A 23,406-nucleotide genomic window follows, 5' to 3' on the forward strand; every position below is an offset into this window, starting at 1 on the left:
AGACGAGTGGTCACCAGATACTGATGAAGGAGGCGACGAGCGGTCACCAGATACTGATGATGGAGGCGACGGGCGGTCACCAGATACTGATGATGGAGGTGACGAGTGGTCACCAGATACTGATGAGGGAGGCGACGAGCGGTCACCAGATACTGATGAAGGAGGCGACGAGCGGTCACCAGATACTGATGATGGAGGAGACGGGCGGTCACCAGATACTGATGATGGAGGCGACGAGCGATCTCCAGATACTGATGATGGAGGAGACGGGCGATCACCAGATACTGATGATGGAGGCGATGAGCGGTCACCAGATACTGATGATGGAGGAGACGAGCGGTCACCAGATACTGATGATGGAGGAGACGGGCGATCACCAGATACTGATGATGGAGGCGATGAGCGGTCACCAGATACTGATGATGGAGGAGACGGGAGGTCACCAGATACTGATGAGGGAGGCGACGAGCGGTCACCAGATACTGATGAGGGAGGCGACGAGCGGTCACCAGATACTGATGAAGGAGGCGACGAGCGGTCACCAGATACTGATGATGGAGGAGACGGGCGGTCACCAGATACTGATGATGGAGGCGACGAGCGGTCACCAGATACTGATGATGGAGGAGACGGGCGATCACCAGATACTGATGATGGAGGCGATGAGCGGTCACCAGATACTGATGATGGAGGAGACGGGAGGTCACCAGATACTGATGAGGGAGGCGACGAGCGGTCACCAGATACTGATGAGGGAGGCGACGAGCGGTCACCAGATACTGATGAAGGAGGCGACGAGCGGTCACCAGATACTGATGATGGAGGAGACGGGCGGTCACCAGATACTGATGATGGAGGCGACGAGCGGTCACCAGATACTGATGATGGAGGAGACGGGCGATCACCAGATACTGATGATGGAGGAGACGGGCGATCACCAGATACTGATGATGGAGGGGACGGGCGGTCACCAGATACTGATGATGGAGGAGACGGGCGGTCACCAGATACTGATGATGGAGGAGACGGGCGGTCACCAGATACTGATGATGGAGGAGACGGGCGATCACCAGATACTGATGATGGAGGCGATGAGCGGTCACCAGATACTGATGATGGAGGAGACGGGAGGTCACCAGATACTGATGAGGGAGGCGACGAGCGGTCACCAGATACTGATGAGGGAGGCGACGAGCGGTCACCAGATACTGATGATGGAGGAGACGGGCGGTCACCAGATACTGATGAGGGAGGCGACGAGCGGTCACCAGATACTGATGAGGGAGGCGACGAGCGGTCTCCAGATACTGATGAAGGAGGCGACGAGCGGTCTCCAGATACTGATGAGGGAGGAGACGAGCGGTCACCAGATACTGATGATGGAGGAGACGGGCGATCACCAGATACTGATGATGGAGGCGATGAGCGGTCACCAGATACTGATGATGGAGGTGACGAGTGGTCACCAGATACTGATGATGGAGGAGACGGGCGGTCACCAGATACTGATGAAGGAGGCGACGAGCGGTCACCAGATACTGATGATGGAGGAGACGAGCGGTCACCAGATACTGATGATGGAGGTGACGGGCCGGTCACCAGATACTGATGAGGGAGGCGACGAGCGGTCACCAGATACTGATGAAGGAGGAGACGAGCGGTCACCAAATACTGATGATGGAGGTGACGAGCGGTCTCCAGATACTGATGAAGGAGGCGACGAGCGGTCACCAGATACTGATGATGGAGGCGATGAGCGGTCACCAGATACTGATGAGGGAGGCGACGAGCGGTCACCAGATACTGATGAAGGAGGAGACGAGCGGTCACCAGATACTGATGATGGAGGAGACGGGCGGTCACCAGATACTGATGATGGAGGAGACGGGCAGTCACCAGATACTGATGATGGAGGTGACGAGCGCTCACCAGATACTGATGATGGAGGTGACGGGCGGTCACCAGATACTGATGATGGAGGAGACGGGCAGTCACCAGATACTGATGATGGAGGAGACGAGCGCTCACCAGATACTGATGATGGAGGGGACGGGCGGTCACCAGATACTGATGATGGAGGTGACGGGCGGTCACCAGATACTGATGATGGAGGTGACGGGCGGTCACCAGATACTGATGATGGAGGTGACGGGCGGTCACCAGATACGGATGATGGAGGTGACGGGCGGTCACCAGATACTGATGATGGAGGTGACGGACGGTCACCAGATACTGATGATGGAGGGGAAGGGCGGTCACCAGATACTGATGATGGAGGAGACGGGCGGTCACCAGATACTGATGATGGAGGAGACGGGCGGTCACCAGATACTGATGATGGAGGGGACGGGCGGTCACCAGATACTGATGATGGAGGGGACGGGCGGTCACCAGATACTGATGATGGAGGTGACGGGCGGTCACCAGATACTGATGATGGAGGTGACGGGCGGTCACCAGATACTGATGATGGAGGTGACGGGCGGTCACCAGATACTGATGATGGAGGAGACGGGCGGTCACCAGATACTGATGATGGAGGGGACGGGCGGTCACCAGATACTGATGATGGAGGAGACGGGCGGTCACCAGATACTGATGATGGAGGAGACGGGCGGTCACCAGATACTGATGATGGAGGGGACGGGCGGTCACCAGATACTGATGATGGAGGTGACGGGCGGTCACCAGATACTGATGATGGAGGAGACGGGCGGTCACCAGATACTGATGATGGAGGTGACGGGCGGTCACCAGATACTGATGATGGAGGTGACGGGCGGTCACCAGATACTGATGATGGAGGTGACGGGCGGTCACCAGATACGGATGATGGAGGTGACGGGCGATCACCAGATACTGATGATGGAGGAGACGGGCGGTCACCAGATACTGATGATGGAGGTGACGGGCGGTCACCAGATACTGATGATGGAGGTGACGGGCGGTCACCAGATACTGATGATGGAGGTGACGGGCGGTCACCAGATACGGATGATGGAGGTGACGGGCGGTCACCAGATACTGATGATGGAGGAGACGGGAGGTCACCAGATACTGATGATGGAGGTGACGGGCGGTCACCAGATACTGATGATGGAGGTGACGGGCGGTCACCAGATACCTTTGTGATTTACATTACTTCACACATAACATGCTCCTCATCACTGCGGAGAGGCTCTTTTGTACTTGTTGCAAGGTTTAACTTGTGACCTCAACCCTCCCCCACCCCCGTCCCCTCCTGGGTGGGATGATTCTGAGTGATGAAGGGTTAATAATGATGTGTTTCTCTCCTTTCAGCACCTGGAAATAAACCTGAATTGTATGAGGTAAGTCTGCTGCTTATACCGGGCCCCTGTCCTGCACTTGGCGCCTTGTTAGTAATTGCATGAATACTCGTAGTGGCGGCCTATTATCTGTAATGTGCAGAACTACTGAGGGCAGGGAGTCGTGGAGAGAGAATAATGAGTATATCCCTGCTGAAGACTGCCGCCAGCTGCTCTAGGCCCCTGTATTCTGCGGATCTCTGCCACCATTACTCATTGCTTCAGTGGCTCTCAGTCTCTGCCCTTCACCCTGTGATGTGTTGTGGCCCCTGCTGTGTCTCTGCCTCCGTCCCCCTGTGAGGTGTGGGGGTTCTGTGTCTCGGCCCTTATACCCTGCGTGTGTTGTGTGGGTTCTGTGTCTCGGCCCTTATACCCTGCGTGTGTTGTGGGGGTTTTGTGTCTCGGCCCTTATACCCTGCGTGTGTTGTGGGGGTTCTGTGTCTCGGCCCTTATACCCTGCGTGTGTTGTGGGGGTTCTGTGTCTCGGCCCTTATACCCTGCGTGTGTTGTGGGGGTTCTGTGTCTCGGCCCTTATACCCTGCGTGTGTTGTGGGGGTTCAGAGACTTGCCCCTTATATCCTGCGTGTGTTGTGGAGGTTCTGGGTCGGCCCTTATACCCTGCGTGTGTTGTGGGGGTTCTGTGTCTCGGCCCCTTATACCCTGCGTGTGTTGTGGGGGTTCTGTGTCTCGGCCCTTATACCCTGCGTGTGTTGTGGGGGTTCTGTGTCTCGGCCCTTATACCCTGCGTGTGTTGTGGGGGTTCTGTGTCTCGGCCCTTATACCCTGTGTGTGTTGTGGGGGTTCTGTGTCTCGGCCCTTATACCCTGCGTGTGTTGTGGGGGTTCTGTTTCTCGGCCCTTATACCCTGTGTGTGTTGTGGGGGTTCTGTGTCTCGGCCCTTATACCCTGCGTGTGTTGTGGGGGTTCTGTGTCTCGGCCCTTATACCCTGCGTGTGTTGTGAGGGTTCTGTCTCGGCCCTTATACCCTGCGTGTGTTGTGGGGGTTCTGTATCTCGGCCCTTATACCCTGCGTGTGTTGTGGGGGTTCTGTATCTCGGCCCTTATACCCTGTGTGTGTTGTGTGGGGTTCTGTGTCTCGGCCCTTATACCCTGCGTGTGTTGTGGGGGTTCTGTGTCTCGGCCCTTATACCCTGTGTGTGTTGTGGGGGTTCTGTGTCTCGGCCCTTATACCCTGTGTGTGTTGTGGGGGTTCTGTGTCTCGGCCCTTATACCCTGTGTGTGTTGTGTGGGGTTCTGTGTCTCGGCCCTTATACCCTGTGTGTGTTGTGGGGGTTCTGTGTCTCGGCCCTTATACCCTGTGTGTGTTGTGTGGGGTTCTGTGTCTCGGCCCTTATACCCTGCGTGTGTTGTGGGGGTTCTGTGTCTCGGCCCTTATACCCTGTGTGTGTTGTGGGGGTTCTGTGTCTCGGCCCTTATACCCTGTGTGTGTTGTGGGGGTTCTGTGTCTCGGCCCTTATACCCTGTGTGTGTTGTGGGGGTTCTGTGTCTCGGCCCTTATACCCTGTGTGTGTTGTGTGGGGTTCTGTGTCTCGGCCCTTATACCCTGTGTGTGTTGTGGGGGTTCTGTGTCTCGGCCCTTATACCCTGCGTGTGTTGTGGAGGTTCTGTGTCTCGGCCCTTATACCCTGCGTGTGTTGTGGGGGTTCTGTGTCTCGGCCCTTATACCCTGCGTGTGTTGTGTGGGTTCTGTGTCTCGGCCACTTATACCCTGCGTGTGTTGTGGGGGTTCTGTGTCTCGGCCCTTATACCCTGCGTGTGTTGTGGGGGTTCTGTGTCTCGGCCCTTATACCCTGTGTGTGTTGTGGGGGTTCTGTGTCTCGGCCCTTATACCCTGCGTGTGTTGTGGAGGTTCTGTGTCTCGGCCCTTATACCCTGCGTGTGTTGTGGGGGTTCTGTGTCTCGGCCCTTATACCCTGCGTGTGTTGTGGGGGTTCTGTGTCTCGGCCCTTATACCCTGCGTGTGTTGTGGGGGTTCTGTATCTCGGCCCTTATACCCTGCGTGTGTTGTGGGGGTTCTGTATCTCGGCCCTTATACCCTGTGTGTGTTGTGTGGGGTTCTGTGTCTCGGCCCTTATACCCTGCGTGTGTTGTGGGGGTTCTGTGTCTCGGCCCTTATACCCTGCGTGTGTTGTGGGGGTTCTGTGTCTCGGCCCTTATACCCTGTGTGTGTTGTGGGGGTTCTGTATCTCGGCCCTTATACCCTGCGTGTGTTGTGGGGGTTCTGTATCTCGGCCCTTATACCCTGTGTGTGTTGTGGGGGTTCTGTGTCTCGGCCCTTATACCTTGTGTGTGTTGTGGGGGTTCTGTGTCTCCGCCCTTATACCCTGCGTGTGTTGTGGGGGTTCTGTGTCTCGGCCCTTATACCCTGCGTGTGTTGTGGGGGTTCTGTATCTCGGCCCTTATACCCTGCGTGTGTTGTGGGGGTTCTGTATCTCGGCCCTTATACCCTGCGTGTGTTGTGGGGGTTCTGTGTCTCGGCCCTTATACCCTGTGTGTGTTGTGGGGGTTCTGTGTCTCGGCCCATATACCCTGCGTGTGTTGTGGGGGTTCTGTGTCTCGGCCCTTATACCCTGCGTGTGTTGTGGCCCCTGCTGTGTCTCTGCCTCCGTCCCCCTGTGAGGTGTGGGGGTTCTGTGTCTCGGCCCTTATACCCTGCGTGTGTTGTGGGGGTTCTGTGTCTCGGCCCTTATACCCTGCGTGTGTTGTGGGGGTTCTGTGTCTCGGCCCTTATACCCTGCGTGTGTTGTGGGGGTTCTGTATCTCGGCCCTTATACCCTGCGTGTGTTGTGGGGGTTCTGTATCTCGGCCCTTATACCCTGTGTGTGTTGTGGGGGTTCTGTATCTCGGCCCTTATACCCTGCGTGTGTTGTGGGGGTTCTGTGTCTCGGCCCTTATACCCTGCGTGTGTTGTGGGGGTTCTGTGTCTCGGCCCTTATACCCTGCGTGTGTTGTGGGGGTTCTGTGTCTCGGCCCTTATACCCTGCGTGTGTTGTGGGGGTTCTGTCTCGGCCCTTATACCCTGTGTGTGTTGTGGGGGTTCTGTGTCTCGGCCCTTATACTCTGCGTGTGTTGTGGGGGTTCTGTCTCGGCCCTTATACCCTGTGTGTGTTGTGGGGGTTCTGTGTCTCGGCCCTTATACCCTGCGTGTGTTGTGGGGGTTCTGTGTCTCGGCCCTTATACCCTGCGTGTGTTGTGGGGGTTCTGTGTCTCGGCCCTTATACCCTGCGTGTGTTGTGGGGGTTCTGTGTCTCGGCCCTTATACCCTGCGTGTGTTGTGGGGGTTCTGTGTCTCGGCCCTTATACCCTGCGTGTGTTGTGGGGGTTCAGAGACTTGCCCCTTATATCCTGCGTGTGTTGTGGAGGTTCTGGGTCGGCCCTTATACCCTGCGTGTGTTGTGGGGGTTCTGTGTCTCGGCCCCTTATACCCTGCGTGTGTTGTGGGGGTTCTGTGTCTCGGCCCTTATACCCTGCGTGTGTTGTGGGGGTTCTGTGTCTCGGCCCTTATACCCTGCGTGTGTTGTGGGGGTTCTGTGTCTCGGCCCTTATACCCTGTGTGTGTTGTGGGGGTTCTGTGTCTCGGCCCTTATACCCTGCGTGTGTTGTGGGGGTTCTGTTTCTCGGCCCTTATACCCTGTGTGTGTTGTGGGGGTTCTGTGTCTCGGCCCTTATACCCTGCGTGTGTTGTGGGGGTTCTGTGTCTCGGCCCTTATACCCTGCGTGTGTTGTGAGGGTTCTGTCTCGGCCCTTATACCCTGCGTGTGTTGTGGGGGTTCTGTATCTCGGCCCTTATACCCTGCGTGTGTTGTGGGGGTTCTGTATCTCGGCCCTTATACCCTGTGTGTGTTGTGTGGGGTTCTGTGTCTCGGCCCTTATACCCTGCGTGTGTTGTGGGGGTTCTGTGTCTCGGCCCTTATACCCTGCGTGTGTTGTGGGGGTTTTGTGTCTCGGCCCTTATACCCTGCGTGTGTTGTGGGGGTTCTGTGTCTCGGCCCTTATACCCTGCGTGTGTTGTGGGGGTTCTGTGTCTCGGCCCTTATACCCTGCGTGTGTTGTGGGGGTTCAGAGACTTGCCCCTTATATCCTGCGTGTGTTGTGGAGGTTCTGGGTCGGCCCTTATACCCTGCGTGTGTTGTGGGGGTTCTGTGTCTCGGCCCCTTATACCCTGCGTGTGTTGTGGGGGTTCTGTGTCTCGGCCCTTATACCCTGCGTGTGTTGTGGGGGTTCTGTGTCTCGGCCCTTATACCCTGCGTGTGTTGTGGGGGTTCTGTGTCTCGGCCCTTATACCCTGTGTGTGTTGTGGGGGTTCTGTGTCTCGGCCCTTATACCCTGCGTGTGTTGTGGGGGTTCTGTTTCTCGGCCCTTATACCCTGTGTGTGTTGTGGGGGTTCTGTGTCTCGGCCCTTATACCCTGCGTGTGTTGTGGGGGTTCTGTGTCTCGGCCCTTATACCCTGCGTGTGTTGTGAGGGTTCTGTCTCGGCCCTTATACCCTGCGTGTGTTGTGGGGGTTCTGTATCTCGGCCCTTATACCCTGCGTGTGTTGTGGGGGTTCTGTATCTCGGCCCTTATACCCTGTGTGTGTTGTGTGGGGTTCTGTGTCTCGGCCCTTATACCCTGCGTGTGTTGTGGGGGTTCTGTGTCTCGGCCCTTATACCCTGTGTGTGTTGTGGGGGTTCTGTGTCTCGGCCCTTATACCCTGTGTGTGTTGTGGGGGTTCTGTGTCTCGGCCCTTATACCCTGTGTGTGTTGTGTGGGGTTCTGTGTCTCGGCCCTTATACCCTGTGTGTGTTGTGGGGGTTCTGTGTCTCGGCCCTTATACCCTGTGTGTGTTGTGTGGGGTTCTGTGTCTCGGCCCTTATACCCTGCGTGTGTTGTGGGGGTTCTGTGTCTCGGCCCTTATACCCTGTGTGTGTTGTGGGGGTTCTGTGTCTCGGCCCTTATACCCTGTGTGTGTTGTGGGGGTTCTGTGTCTCGGCCCTTATACCCTGTGTGTGTTGTGGGGGTTCTGTGTCTCGGCCCTTATACCCTGTGTGTGTTGTGTGGGGTTCTGTGTCTCGGCCCTTATACCCTGCGTGTGTTGTGGGGGTTCTGTGTCTCGGCCCTTATACCCTGTGTGTGTTGTGGGGGTTCTGTGTCTCGGCCCTTATACCCTGCGTGTGTTGTGGAGGTTCTGTGTCTCGGCCCTTATACCCTGCGTGTGTTGTGGGGGTTCTGTGTCTCGGCCCTTATACCCTGCGTGTGTTGTGTGGGTTCTGTGTCTCGGCCACTTATACCCTGCGTGTGTTGTGGGGGTTCTGTGTCTCGGCCCTTATACCCTGCGTGTGTTGTGGGGGTTCTGTGTCTCGGCCCTTATACCCTGTGTGTGTTGTGGGGGTTCTGTGTCTCGGCCCTTATACCCTGCGTGTGTTGTGGAGGTTCTGTGTCTCGGCCCTTATACCCTGCGTGTGTTGTGGGGGTTCTGTGTCTCGGCCCTTATACCCTGCGTGTGTTGTGGGGGTTCTGTGTCTCGGCCCTTATACCCTGCGTGTGTTGTGGGGGTTCTGTATCTCGGCCCTTATACCCTGCGTGTGTTGTGGGGGTTCTGTATCTCGGCCCTTATACCCTGTGTGTGTTGTGTGGGGTTCTGTGTCTCGGCCCTTATACCCTGCGTGTGTTGTGGGGGTTCTGTGTCTCGGCCCTTATACCCTGCGTGTGTTGTGGGGGTTCTGTGTCTCGGCCCTTATACCCTGTGTGTGTTGTGGGGGTTCTGTATCTCGGCCCTTATACCCTGCGTGTGTTGTGGGGGTTCTGTATCTCGGCCCTTATACCCTGTGTGTGTTGTGGGGGTTCTGTGTCTCGGCCCTTATACCTTGTGTGTGTTGTGGGGGTTCTGTGTCTCCGCCCTTATACCCTGCGTGTGTTGTGGGGGTTCTGTGTCTCGGCCCTTATACCCTGCGTGTGTTGTGGGGGTTCTGTATCTCGGCCCTTATACCCTGCGTGTGTTGTGGGGGTTCTGTATCTCGGCCCTTATACCCTGCGTGTGTTGTGGGGGTTCTGTGTCTCGGCCCTTATACCCTGTGTGTGTTGTGGGGGTTCTGTGTCTCGGCCCATATACCCTGCGTGTGTTGTGGGGGTTCTGTGTCTCGGCCCTTATACCCTGCGTGTGTTGTGGCCCCTGCTGTGTCTCTGCCTCCGTCCCCCTGTGAGGTGTGGGGGTTCTGTGTCTCGGCCCTTATACCCTGCGTGTGTTGTGGGGGTTCTGTGTCTCGGCCCTTATACCCTGCGTGTGTTGTGGGGGTTCTGTGTCTCGGCCCTTATACCCTGCGTGTGTTGTGGGGGTTCTGTATCTCGGCCCTTATACCCTGCGTGTGTTGTGGGGGTTCTGTATCTCGGCCCTTATACCCTGTGTGTGTTGTGGGGGTTCTGTATCTCGGCCCTTATACCCTGCGTGTGTTGTGGGGGTTCTGTGTCTCGGCCCTTATACCCTGCGTGTGTTGTGGGGGTTCTGTGTCTCGGCCCTTATACCCTGCGTGTGTTGTGGGGGTTCTGTGTCTCGGCCCTTATACCCTGCGTGTGTTGTGGGGGTTCTGTCTCGGCCCTTATACCCTGTGTGTGTTGTGGGGGTTCTGTGTCTCGGCCCTTATACTCTGCGTGTGTTGTGGGGGTTCTGTCTCGGCCCTTATACCCTGTGTGTGTTGTGGGGGTTCTGTGTCTCGGCCCTTATACCCTGCGTGTGTTGTGGGGGTTCTGTGTCTCGGCCCTTATACCCTGCGTGTGTTGTGGGGGTTCTGTGTCTCGGCCCTTATACCCTGCGTGTGTTGTGGGGGTTCTGTGTCTCGGCCCTTATACCCTGCGTGTGTTGTGGGGGTTCTGTGTCTCGGCCCTTATACCCTGCGTGTGTTGTGGGGGTTCAGAGACTTGCCCCTTATATCCTGCGTGTGTTGTGGAGGTTCTGGGTCGGCCCTTATACCCTGCGTGTGTTGTGGGGGTTCTGTGTCTCGGCCCCTTATACCCTGCGTGTGTTGTGGGGGTTCTGTGTCTCGGCCCTTATACCCTGCGTGTGTTGTGGGGGTTCTGTGTCTCGGCCCTTATACCCTGCGTGTGTTGTGGGGGTTCTGTGTCTCGGCCCTTATACCCTGTGTGTGTTGTGGGGGTTCTGTGTCTCGGCCCTTATACCCTGCGTGTGTTGTGGGGGTTCTGTTTCTCGGCCCTTATACCCTGTGTGTGTTGTGGGGGTTCTGTGTCTCGGCCCTTATACCCTGCGTGTGTTGTGGGGGTTCTGTGTCTCGGCCCTTATACCCTGCGTGTGTTGTGAGGGTTCTGTCTCGGCCCTTATACCCTGCGTGTGTTGTGGGGGTTCTGTATCTCGGCCCTTATACCCTGCGTGTGTTGTGGGGGTTCTGTATCTCGGCCCTTATACCCTGTGTGTGTTGTGTGGGGTTCTGTGTCTCGGCCCTTATACCCTGCGTGTGTTGTGGGGGTTCTGTGTCTCGGCCCTTATACCCTGTGTGTGTTGTGGGGGTTCTGTGTCTCGGCCCTTATACCCTGTGTGTGTTGTGGGGGTTCTGTGTCTCGGCCCTTATACCCTGTGTGTGTTGTGTGGGGTTCTGTGTCTCGGCCCTTATACCCTGTGTGTGTTGTGGGGGTTCTGTGTCTCGGCCCTTATACCCTGTGTGTGTTGTGTGGGGTTCTGTGTCTCGGCCCTTATACCCTGCGTGTGTTGTGGGGGTTCTGTGTCTCGGCCCTTATACCCTGTGTGTGTTGTGGGGGTTCTGTGTCTCGGCCCTTATACCCTGTGTGTGTTGTGGGGGTTCTGTGTCTCGGCCCATATACCCTGCGTGTGTTGTGGGGGTTCTGTGTCTCGGCCCTTATACCCTGCGTGTGTTGTGGCCCCTGCTGTGTCTCTGCCTCCGTCCCCCTGTGAGGTGTGGGGGTTCTGTGTCTCGGCCCTTATACCCTGCGTGTGTTGTGGGGGTTCTGTGTCTCGGCCCTTATACCCTGCGTGTGTTGTGGGGGTTCTGTGTCTCGGCCCTTATACCCTGCGTGTGTTGTGGGGGTTCTGTATCTCGGCCCTTATACCCTGCGTGTGTTGTGGGGGTTCTGTATCTCGGCCCTTATACCCTGTGTGTGTTGTGGGGGTTCTGTATCTCGGCCCTTATACCCTGCGTGTGTTGTGGGGGTTCTGTGTCTCGGCCCTTATACCCTGCGTGTGTTGTGGGGGTTCTGTGTCTCGGCCCTTATACCCTGCGTGTGTTGTGGGGGTTCTGTGTCTCGGCCCTTATACCCTGCGTGTGTTGTGGGGGTTCTGTCTCGGCCCTTATACCCTGTGTGTGTTGTGGGGGTTCTGTGTCTCGGCCCTTATACTCTGCGTGTGTTGTGGGGGTTCTGTCTCGGCCCTTATACCCTGTGTGTGTTGTGGGGGTTCTGTGTCTCGGCCCTTATACCCTGCGTGTGTTGTGGGGGTTCTGTGTCTCGGCCCTTATACCCTGCGTGTGTTGTGGGGGTTCTGTGTCTCGGCCCTTATACCCTGCGTGTGTTGTGGGGGTTCTGTGTCTCGGCCCTTATACCCTGCGTGTGTTGTGGGGGTTCTGTGTCTCGGCCCTTATACCCTGCGTGTGTTGTGGGGGTTCAGAGACTTGCCCCTTATATCCTGCGTGTGTTGTGGAGGTTCTGGGTCGGCCCTTATACCCTGCGTGTGTTGTGGGGGTTCTGTGTCTCGGCCCCTTATACCCTGCGTGTGTTGTGGGGGTTCTGTGTCTCGGCCCTTATACCCTGCGTGTGTTGTGGGGGTTCTGTGTCTCGGCCCTTATACCCTGCGTGTGTTGTGGGGGTTCTGTGTCTCGGCCCTTATACCCTGTGTGTGTTGTGGGGGTTCTGTGTCTCGGCCCTTATACCCTGCGTGTGTTGTGGGGGTTCTGTTTCTCGGCCCTTATACCCTGTGTGTGTTGTGGGGGTTCTGTGTCTCGGCCCTTATACCCTGCGTGTGTTGTGGGGGTTCTGTGTCTCGGCCCTTATACCCTGCGTGTGTTGTGAGGGTTCTGTCTCGGCCCTTATACCCTGCGTGTGTTGTGGGGGTTCTGTATCTCGGCCCTTATACCCTGCGTGTGTTGTGGGGGTTCTGTATCTCGGCCCTTATACCCTGTGTGTGTTGTGTGGGGTTCTGTGTCTCGGCCCTTATACCCTGCGTGTGTTGTGGGGGTTCTGTGTCTCGGCCCTTATACCCTGTGTGTGTTGTGGGGGTTCTGTGTCTCGGCCCTTATACCCTGTGTGTGTTGTGGGGGTTCTGTGTCTCGGCCCTTATACCCTGTGTGTGTTGTGTGGGGTTCTGTGTCTCGGCCCTTATACCCTGTGTGTGTTGTGGGGGTTCTGTGTCTCGGCCCTTATACCCTGTGTGTGTTGTGTGGGGTTCTGTGTCTCGGCCCTTATACCCTGCGTGTGTTGTGGGGGTTCTGTGTCTCGGCCCTTATACCCTGTGTGTGTTGTGGGGGTTCTGTGTCTCGGCCCTTATACCCTGTGTGTGTTGTGGGGGTTCTGTGTCTCGGCCCTTATACCCTGTGTGTGTTGTGGGGGTTCTGTGTCTCGGCCCTTATACCCTGTGTGTGTTGTGTGGGGTTCTGTGTCTCGGCCCTTATACCCTGTGTGTGTTGTGGGGGTTCTGTGTCTCGGCCCTTATACCCTGCGTGTGTTGTGGAGGTTCTGTGTCTCGGCCCTTATACCCTGCGTGTGTTGTGGGGGTTCTGTGTCTCGGCCCTTATACCCTGCGTGTGTTGTGTGGGTTCTGTGTCTCGGCCACTTATACCCTGCGTGTGTTGTGGGGGTTCTGTGTCTCGGCCCTTATACCCTGCGTGTGTTGTGGGGGTTCTGTGTCTCGGCCCTTATACCCTGTGTGTGTTGTGGGGGTTCTGTGTCTCGGCCCTTATACCCTGCGTGTGTTGTGGAGGTTCTGTGTCTCGGCCCTTATACCCTGCGTGTGTTGTGGGGGTTCTGTGTCTCGGCCCTTATACCCTGCGTGTGTTGTGGGGGTTCTGTGTCTCGGCCCTTATACCCTGCGTGTGTTGTGGGGGTTCTGTATCTCGGCCCTTATACCCTGCGTGTGTTGTGGGGGTTCTGTATCTCGGCCCTTATACCCTGTGTGTGTTGTGTGGGGTTCTGTGTCTCGGCCCTTATACCCTGCGTGTGTTGTGGGGGTTCTGTGTCTCGGCCCTTATACCCTGCGTGTGTTGTGGGGGTTCTGTGTCTCGGCCCTTATACCCTGTGTGTGTTGTGGGGGTTCTGTATCTCGGCCCTTATACCCTGCGTGTGTTGTGGGGGTTCTGTATCTCGGCCCTTATACCCTGTGTGTGTTGTGGGGGTTCTGTGTCTCGGCCCTTATACCTTGTGTGTGTTGTGGGGGTTCTGTGTCTCCGCCCTTATACCCTGCGTGTGTTGTGGGGGTTCTGTGTCTCGGCCCTTATACCCTGCGTGTGTTGTGGGGGTTCTGTATCTCGGCCCTTATACCCTGCGTGTGTTGTGGGGGTTCTGTATCTCGGCCCTTATACCCTGCGTGTGTTGTGGGGGTTCTGTGTCTCGGCCCTTATACCCTGTGTGTGTTGTGGGGGTTCTGTGTCTCGGCCCATATACCCTGCGTGTGTTGTGGGGGTTCTGTGTCTCGGCCCTTATACCCTGCGTGTGTTGTGGCCCCTGCTGTGTCTCTGCCTCCGTCCCCCTGTGAGGTGTGGGGGTTCTGTGTCTCGGCCCTTATACCCTGCGTGTGTTGTGGGGGTTCTGTGTCTCGGCCCTTATACCCTGCGTGTGTTGTGGGGGTTCTGTGTCTCGGCCCTTATACCCTGCGTGTGTTGTGGGGGTTCTGTATCTCGGCCCTTATACCCTGCGTGTGTTGTGGGGGTTCTGTATCTCGGCCCTTATACCCTGTGTGTGTTGTGGGGGTTCTGTATCTCGGCCCTTATACCCTGCGTGTGTTGTGGGGGTTCTGTGTCTCGGCCCTTATACCCTGCGTGTGTTGTGGGGGTTCTGTGTCTCGGCCCTTATACCCTGCGTGTGTTGTGGGGGTTCTGTGTCTCGGCCCTTATACCCTGCGTGTGTTGTGGGGGTTCTGTCTCGGCCCTTATACCCTGTGTGTGTTGTGGGGGTTCTGTGTCTCGGCCCTTATACTCTGCGTGTGTTGTGGGGGTTCTGTCTCGGCCCTTATACCCTGTGTGTGTTGTGGGGGTTCTGTGTCTCGGCCCTTATACCCTGCGTGTGTTGTGGGGGTTCTGTGTCTCGGCCCTTATACCCTGCGTGTGTTGTGGGGGTTCTGTGTCTCGGCCCTTATACCCTGCGTGTGTTGTGGGGGTTCTGTGTCTCGGCCCTTATACCCTGTGTGTGTTGTGGGGGTTCTGTGTCTCGGCCCTTATACCCTGTGTGTGTTGTGGGGGTTCTGTGTCTCGGCCCTTATACCCTGCGTGTGTTGTGGGGGTTCTGTGTCTCGGCCCTTATACCCTGCGTGTGTTGTGGAGGTTCTGTGTCTCGGCCCTTATACCCTGTGTGTGTTGTGGGGGTTCTGTGTCTCGGCCCTTATACCCTGTGTGTGTTGTGGGGGTTCTGTGTCTCGGCCCTTATACCCTGCGTGTGTTGTGGAGGTTCTGTGTCTCGGCCCTTATACCCTGCGTGTGTTGTGGGGGTTCTGTGTCTCGGCCCTTATACCCTGCGTGTGTTGTGGGGGTTCTGTGTCTCGGCCCTTATACCCTGCGTGTGTTGTGGGGGTTCTGTGTCTCGGCCCTTATACCCTGCGTGTGTTGTGGGGGTTCTGTGTCTCGGCCCTTATACCCTGCGTGTGTTGTGGGGGTTCTGTGTCTCGGCCCTTATACCCTGCGTGTGTTGTGGAGGTTCTGTGTCTCGGCCCTTATACCCTGCGTGTGTTGTGGGGGTTCTGTGTCTCGGCCCTTATACCCTGCGTGTGTTGTGTGGGGTTCTGTGTCTCGGCCCTTATACCCTGCGTGTGTTGTGGGGGTTCTGTGTCTCGGCCCTTATACCCTGCGTGTGTTGTGGGGGTTCTGTGTCTCGGCCCTTATACCCTGCGTGTGTTGTGTGGGTTCTGTGTCTCGGCCACTTATACCCTGCGTGTGTTGTGGGGGTTCTGTGTCTCGGCCCTTATACCCTGCGTGTGTTGTGGGGGTTCTGTGTCTCGGCCCTTATACCCTGCGTGTGTTGTGAGGGTTCTGTGTCTCGGCCCTTATATCCTGCGTGTGTTGTGGGGGTTCTGTGTCTCGGCCCTTATACCCTGCGTGTGTTGTGGGGGTTCTGTATCTCGGCCCTTATACCCTGCGTGTGTTGTGGGGGTTCTGTATCTCGGCCCTTATACCCTGCGTGTGTTGTGGGGGTTCTGTATCTCGGCCCTTATACCCTGTGTGTGTTGTGTGGGGTTCTGTGTCTCGGCCCTTATACCCTGCGTGTGTTGTGGGGGTTCTGTGTCTCGGCCCTTATACCCTGTGTGTGTTGTGGGGGTTCTGTGTCTCGGCCCTTATACCCTGTGTGTGTTGTGGGGGTTCTGTGTCTCGGCCCTTATACCCTGTGTGTGTTGTGGGGGTTCTGTGTCTCGGCCCTTATACCCTGCGTGTGTTGTGGGGGTTCTGTGTCTCGGCCCTTATACCCTGTGTGTGTTGTGGAGGTTCTGTGTCTCGGCCCTTATACCCTGTGTGTGTTGTGGGGGTTCTGTGTCTCGGCCCTTATACCCTGCGTGTGTTGTGGAGGTTCTGTGTCTCGGCCCTTATACCCTGCGTGTGTTGTGGGGGTTCTGTGTCTCGGCCCTTATACCCTGCGTGTGTTGTGGGGGTTCTGTGTCTCGGCCCTTATACCCTGTGTGTGTTGTGTGGGGTTCTGTGTCTCGGCCCTTATACCCTGCGTGTGTTGTGTGGGGTTCTGTGTCTCGGCCCTTATACCCTGCGTGTGTTGTGGAGGTTCTGTGTCTCGGCCCTTATACCCTGCGTGTGTTGTGTGTGGTTCTGTGTCTCGGCCCTTATATCCTGCGTGTGTTGTGAGGGTTCTGTGTCTCGGCCCTTATACCCTGCGTGTGTTGTGGGGGTTCTGTGTCTCGGCCCTTATACCCTGCGTGTGTTGTGGGGGTTCTGTGTCTCGGCCCTTATACCCTGCGTGTGTTGTGGGGGTTCTGTGTCTCGGCCCTTATACCCTGCGTGTGTTGTGGGGTTCTGTGTCTCGGCCCTTATACCCTGCGTGTGTTGTGGGGTTCTGGGTCTCGGCCCTTATACCCTGCGTGTGTTGTGGGGGTTCTGTGTCTCGGCCCTTATACCCTGCGTGTGTTGTGGGGGTTCAGAGACTTGCCCCTTATACCCTGCGTGTGTTGTGGGGGTTCAGAGACTTGCCCCTTATACCCTGTGTGTGTTGTGGGGGTTCTTTCTCGGCCCCTTATACCCTGCGTGTGTTGTGAGGGTTCTGTGTCTCGGCCCTTATACCCTGCGTGTGTTGTGGGGGTTCAGAGACTTGCCCCTTATACCCTGCGTGTGTTGTGTGGGTTCTGTGTCTCGGCCCTTATACCCTGCGTGTGTTGTGTGGGGTTCTGTGTCTCGGCCCATATACCCTGCGTGTGTTGTGGGGGTTTTGTGTCTCGGCCCTTATACCCTGCGTGTGTTGTGGGGGTTCTGTGTCTCCGCCATTATATCCTGCGTGTGTTGTGAGGGTTCTGTCTCGGCCCTTATACCCTGCGTGTGTTGTGGGGGTTCTGTGTCTCGGCCCTTATACCCTGCGTGTGTTGTGGGGGTTCTGTGTCTCGGCCCTTATACCCTGCGTGTGTTGTGGGGGTTCTGTGTCTCGGCCCTTATACCCTGCGTGTGTTGTGGGGGTTCTGTATCTCGGCCCTTATACTCTGCGTGTGTTGTGGGGGCTCTGTGTCTCGGCCCTTATACCCTGCGTGTGTTGTGGGGGTTCAGAGACTTGCCCCTTATACCCTGCGTGTGTTGTGGGGGTTCAGAGACTTGCCCCTTATACCCTGTGTGTGTTGTGGGGGTTCTGTCTCGGCCCTTATACCCTGCGTGTGTTGTGGGGGTTCAGAGACTTGCCCCTTATACCCTGCGTGTGTTGTGGGGGTTCAGAGACTTGCCCCTTATACCCTGCGTGTGTTGTGGGGGTTCTGTGTCTCGGCCCTTATACCCTGCGTGTGTTGTGGGGGTTCTGTCTCGGCCCTTATACCCTGCGTGTGTTGTGGGGGTTCAGAGACTTGCCCCTTATACCCTGCGTGTGTTGTGGGGTTCTGTGTCTCGGCCCCTGTCACCCTGTGTGTGTTGTGGGGTTCTGTGTCTCGGCCCTTATACCCTGCGTGTGTTGTGGGGGTTCTGTGTCTCGGCCCTTATACCCTGCGTGTGTTGTGAGGGTTTTGTGTCTCGGCCACTTATACCCTGCGTGTGTTGTGGGGGTTCAGAGACTTGCCCCTTATACCCTGCGTGTGTTGTGTGGGGTTCTGTGTCTCGGCCCTTATACCCTGCGTGTGTTGTGGGGGTTCTGTGTCTCGGCCCTTATACCCTGCGTGTGTTGTGGGGGTTCTGTGTCTCGGCCCTTATACCCTGCGTGTGTTGTGGGGGTTCAGAGACTTGCCCCTTATACTCTGCGTGTGTTGTGGGGGTTCTGTGTCTCGGCCCTTATACCCTGCGTGTGTTGTGGGGGTTCTGTGTCTCGGCCCTTATACCCTGCGTGTGTTGTGGGGGTTCAGAGACTTGCCCCTTATACCCTGTGTGTGTTGTGGGGGTTCTGTGTCTCGGCCCTTATACCCTGCGTGTGTTGTTGGGGTTCTGTGTCTCGGCCCTTATACCCTGCGTGTGTTGTGGGGGTTCTGTGTCTCGGCCCTTATACCCTGTGTGTGTTGTGGGGGTTCTGTGTCTCGGCCCTTATACCCTGTGTGTGTTGTGGGGGTTCTGTATCTCGGCCCTTATACCCTGTGTGTGTTGTGGGGGTTCTGTGTCTCGGCCCTTATACCCTGCGTGTGTTGTGGGGGTTCTGTGTCTCGGCCCTTATACCCTGCGTGTGTTGTGGGGGTTCTGTGTCTCGGCCCTTATACCCTGCGTGTGTAGTGGGGGTTCTGTGTCTCGGCCCTTATACCCTGCGTGTGTTGTGGGGTTCTGGGTCTCGGCCCTTATACCCTGCGTGTGTTGTGGGGGTTCAGAGACTTGCCCCTTATACCCTGCGTGTGTTGTGGGGGTTCTGTGTCTCGGCCCTTATACCCTGTGTGTGTTGTGGGGGTTCTGTGTCTCGGCCCTTATACCCTGCGTGTGTTGTGGGGGTTCTGTGTCTCGGCCCTTATACCCTGCGTGTGTTGTGGGGGTTCTGTATCTCGGCCCTTATACCCTGCGTGTGTTGTGGGGTTCTGTGTCTCGGCCCTTATACCCTGTGTGTGTTGTGGGGGTTCTGTGTCTCGGCCCTTATACCCTGCGTGTGTTGTGGGGGTTCTGTGTCTCGGCCCTTATACCCTGCGTGTGTTGTGGGGGTTCTGTATCTCGGCCCTTATACCCTGCGTGTGTTGTGGGGTTCTGTGTCTCGGCCCTTATACCCTGCGTGTGTTGTGGGGGTTCTGTGTCTCGGCCCTTATACCCTGCGTGTGTTGTTGGGGTTCTGTGTCTCGGCCCTTATACCCTGCGTGTGTTGTGGGGGTTCTGTGTCTCGGCCCTTATACCCTGCGTGTGTTGTGGGGGTTCTGTGTCTCGGCCCTTATACCCTGTGTGTGTTGTGGGGGTTCTGTGTCTCGGCCCTTATACCCTGTGTGTGTTGTGGGGGTTCTGTATCTCGGCCCTTATACCCTGTGTGTGTTGTGGGGGTTCTGTGTCTCGGCCCTTATACCCTGCGTGTGTTGTGGGGGTTCTGTGTCTCGGCCCTTATACCCTGCGTGTGTTGTGGGGGTTCTGTGTCTCGGCCCTTATACCCTGCGTGTGTTGTGGGGGTTCTGTGTCTCGGCCCTTATACCCTGCGTGTGTTGTGGGGTTCTGTGTCTCGGCCCTTATACCCTGCGTGTGTTGTGGGGGTTCTGTTTCTCGGCCCTTATACCCTGCGTGTGTTGTGGGGGTTCTGTGTCTCGGCCCTTATACCCTGCGTGTGTTGTGGGGGTTCTGTGTCTCGGCCCTTATACCCTGTGTGTGTTGTGGGGGTTCTGTGTCTCCGCCCTTATACCCTGCGTGTGTTGTGGGGGTTCTGTGTCTCGGCCCTTATACCCTGTGTGTGTTGTGGGGGTTCTGTGTCTCGGCCCTTATACCCTGCGTGTGTTGTGGGGGTTCTGTGTCTCGGCCCTTATACCCTGCGTGTGTTGTGGGGGTTCTGTGTCTCGGCCCTTATACCCTGCGTGTGTTGTTGGGGTTCTGTGTCTCGGCCCTTATACCCTGCGTGTGTTGTGGGGGTTCTGTGTCTCGGCCCTTATACCCTGCGTGTGTTGTGGGGGTTCTGTATCTCGGCCCTTATACCCTGCGTGTGTTGTGGGGGTTCTGTGTCTCGGCCCTTATACCCTGTGTGTGTTGTGGGGGTTCTGTATCTCGGCCCTTATACCCTGCGTGTGTTGTGGGGTTCTGTGTCTCGGCCCTTATACCCTGCGTGTGTTGTGGGGGTTCTGTGTCTCGGCCCTTATACCCTGCGTGTGTTGTGGGGGTTCTGTGTCTCGGCCCTTATACCCTGCGTGTGTTGTTGGGGTTCTGTGTCTCGGCCCTTATACCCTGCGTGTGTTGTGGGGGTTCTGTGTCTCGGCCCTTATACCCTGCGTGTGTTGTGGGGGTTCTGTGTCTCGGCCCTTATACCCTGTGTGTGTTGTGGGGGTTCTGTGTCTCGGCCCTTATACCCTGTGTGTGTTGTGGGGGTTCTGTATCTCGGCCCTTATACCCTGTGTGTGTTGTGGGGGTTCTGTGTCTCGGCCCTTATACCCTGCGTGTGTTGTGGGGGTTCTGTGTCTCGGCCCTTATACCCTGCGTGTGTTGTGGGGGTTCTGTGTCTCGGCCCTTATACCCTGCGTGTGTTGTGGGGGTTCTGTGTCTCGGCCCTTATACCCTGCGTGTGTTGTGGGGTTCTGTGTCTCGGCCCTTATACCCTGCGTGTGTTGTGGGGGTTCTGTTTCTCGGCCCTTATACCCTGCGTGTGTTGTGGGGGTTCTGTGTCTCGGCCCTTATACCCTGCGTGTGTTGTGGGGGTTCTGTGTCTCGGCCCTTATACCCTGCGTGTGTTGTGGGGGTTCTGTGTCTCGGCCCTTATACCCTGCGTGTGTTGTGGGGGTTCACAGACTTGCCCCTTATACCCTGCGTGTGTTGTGGGGGTTCTGAGACTTGCCCCTTATACCCTGCGTGTGTTGTGGAGGTTCTGTCTCGGCCCTTATACCCTGCGTGTGTTGTGGGGGTTCAGAGACTTGCCCCTTATACCCTGCGTGTGTTGTGGGGGTTCAGAGACTTGCCCCTTATACCCTGTGTGTGTTGTGGGGGTTCTGTCTCGGCCCTTATACCCTGCGTGTGTTGTGGGGGTTCAGAGACTTGCCCCTTATACCCTGTGTGTGTTGTGGGGGTTCTGTCTCGGCCCCTTATACCCTGCGTGTGTTGTGGGGGTTTTGTGTCTCGGCCCTTATACCCTGTGTGTGTTGTGGGGGTTCTGTGTCTCGGCCCTTATACCCTGCGTGTGTTGTGGGGGTTCTGTGTCTCGGCCCTTATACCCTGCGTGTGTTGTGTGGGGTTCTGTGTCTCGGCCCTTATACTCTGCGTGTGTTGTGGGGGTTCTGTGTCTCGGCCCTTATACCCTGCGTGTGTTGTGGGGGTTCTGTGTCTCGGCCCTTATACCCTGCGTGTGTTGTGTGGGGTTCTGTGTCTCGGCCCATATACCCTGCGTGTGTTGTGGGGGTTCTGTGTCTCGGCCCTTATACCCTGCGTGTGTTGTGGGGGTTCAGAGACTTGCCCCTTATACCCTGCGTGTGTTGTGTGGGGTTCTGTGTCTCGGCCCTTATATCCTGCGTGTGTTGTGTGGGGTTCTGTGTCTCGGCCCTTATACCCTGCGTGTGTTGTGAGGGTTCTGTCTCGGCCCTTATACCCTGCGTGTGTTGTGGGGGTTCTGTGTCTCGGCCCTTATACCCTGCGTGTGTTGTGAGGGTTCTGTCTCGGCCCTTATACCCTGCGTGTGTTGTGGGGGTTCAGAGACTTGCCCCTTATACCCTGCGTGTGTTGTGAGGGTTCTGTGTCTCGGCCCTTATACCCTGCGTGTGTTGTGGGGGTTCTGTATCTCGGCCCTTATACCCTGTGTGTGTTGTGGGGGTTCTGTGTCTCGGCCCTTATACCCTGTGTGTGTTGTGTGGGTTCTGTGTCTCGGCCCTTATACCCTGTGTGTGTTGTGGGGTTCTGTGTCTCGGCCCTTATACCCTGCGTGTGTTGTGGGGTTCTGTGTCTCGGCCCTTATACCCTGCGTGTGTTGTGGAGGTTCTGTGTCTCGGCCCTTATACCCTGTGTGTGTTGTGGGGGTTCTGTGTCTCGGCCCTTATACCCTGCGTGTGTTGTGGAGGTTCTGTGTCTCGGCCCTTATACCCTGCGTGTGTTGTGGAGGTTCTGTGTCTCGGCCCTTATACCCTGCGTGTGTTGTGGGGGTTCTGTGTCTCGGCCCTTATACCCTGCGTGTGTTGTGGGGGTTCTGTGTCTCGGCCCTTATACCCTGCGTGTGTTGTGGGGGTTCTGTGTCTCGGCCCTTATACCCTGTGTGTGTTGTGGGGGTTCTGTGTCTCGGCCCTTATACCCTGCGTGTGTTGTGGGGGTTCTGTGTCTCGGCCCTTATACCCTGTGTGTGTTGTGGGGGTTCTGTGTCTCGGCCCTTATACCCTGCGTGTGTTGTGGGGGTTCTGTGTCTCGGCCCTTATACCCTGCGTGTGTTGTGGGGGTTCAGAGACTTGCCCCTTATACCCTGTGTGTGTTGTGGGGGTTCTGTCTCGGCCCTTATACCCTGCGTGTGTTGTGGGGGTTCAGAGACTTGCCCCTTATACCCTGCGTGTGTTGTGGGGGTTCAGAGACTTGCCCCTTATACCCTGTGTGTGTTGTGGGGGTTCTGTCTCGGCCCTTATACCCTGCGTGTGTTGTGGGGGTTCAGAGACTTGCCCCTTATACCCTGCGTGTGTTGTGGGGGTTCAGAGACTTGCCCCTTATACCCTGTGTGTGTTGTGGGGGTTCTGTCTCGGCCCTTATACCCTGCGTGTGTTGTGGGGGTTCTGTGTCTCGGCCCTTATACCCTGCGTGTGTTGTGGGGGTTCAGAGACTTGCCCCTTATACCCTGCGTGTGTTGTGTGGGGTTCTGTGTTTCGGCCCTTATACCCTGCGTGTGTTGTGAGGGTTCTGTCTCGGCCCCTTATACCCTGCGTGTGTTGTGGGGGTTCTGTCTCGGCCCTTATACCCTGCGTGTGTTGTGTGGGGTTCTGTGTCTCGGCCCATATACCCTGCGTGTGTTGTGGGGGTTTTGTGTCTCGGCCCTTATACCCTGCGTGTGTTGTGGGGGTTCTGTGTCTCGGCCCTTATACCCTGCGTGTGTTGTGAGGGTTCTGTCTCGGCCCTTATACCCTGCGTGTGTTGTGTGGGGTTCTGTGTCTCGGCCCTTATACCATGTGTGTGTTGTGGGGGTTCTGTGTCTCGGCCCTTATACCCTGCGTGTGTTGTGGGGGTTCTGTATCTCGGCCCTTATACTCTGCGTGTGTTGTGGGGGTTCTGTGTCTCGGCCCTTATACCCTGCGTGTGTTGTGGGGGTTCTGTGTCTCGGCCCTTATACCCTGCGTGTGTTGTGAGGGTTCTGTCTCGGCCCATATACCCTGCGTGTGTTGTGGGGGTTTTGTGTCTCGGCCCTTATACCCTGCGTGTGTTGTGGGGGTTCTGTGTCTCGGCCCTTATACCCTGCGTGTGTTGTGGGGGTTCAGAGACTTGCCCCTTATACCCTGCGTGTGTTGTGGGGGTTCTGTGTCTCGGCCCTTATACCCTGCGTGTGTTGTGGGGGTTCAGACTTGCCCCTTATACCCTATGTGTGTTGTGGGGGTTCAGACTTGCCCCTTATACCCTGCGTGTGTTGTGGGGGTTCTGTGTCTCGGCCCTTATACCCTGCGTGTGTTGTGGGGGTTCT

General features: G+C 56.9%; 1 protein-coding gene across 2 annotated transcripts in view; it reads left to right on the forward strand.

Annotated features, from left to right (window-relative positions):
• Positions 1-23,406, forward strand: part of VPS28 (VPS28 subunit of ESCRT-I) — a 156,953-nt gene that overhangs the window by 43,667 nt on the left and 89,880 nt on the right. The window contains exon 3 of one of the 2 annotated variants that reach the window (XM_069760353.1): positions 3,301-3,329. The exons of the other annotated variant lie outside the window; for it this stretch is intronic. Within the exon in view, the coding sequence (XP_069616454.1) occupies positions 3,301-3,329 (29 nt within the window). The remainder of the gene's footprint in view (positions 1-3,300; positions 3,330-23,406) is intronic. 2 annotated transcript variants of the gene reach the window in all.

This window comes from Ranitomeya imitator, chromosome 3, assembly GCF_032444005.1.
Source record: "Ranitomeya imitator isolate aRanImi1 chromosome 3, aRanImi1.pri, whole genome shotgun sequence".
Lineage (NCBI taxonomy): Eukaryota > Metazoa > Chordata > Amphibia > Anura > Dendrobatidae > Ranitomeya > Ranitomeya imitator.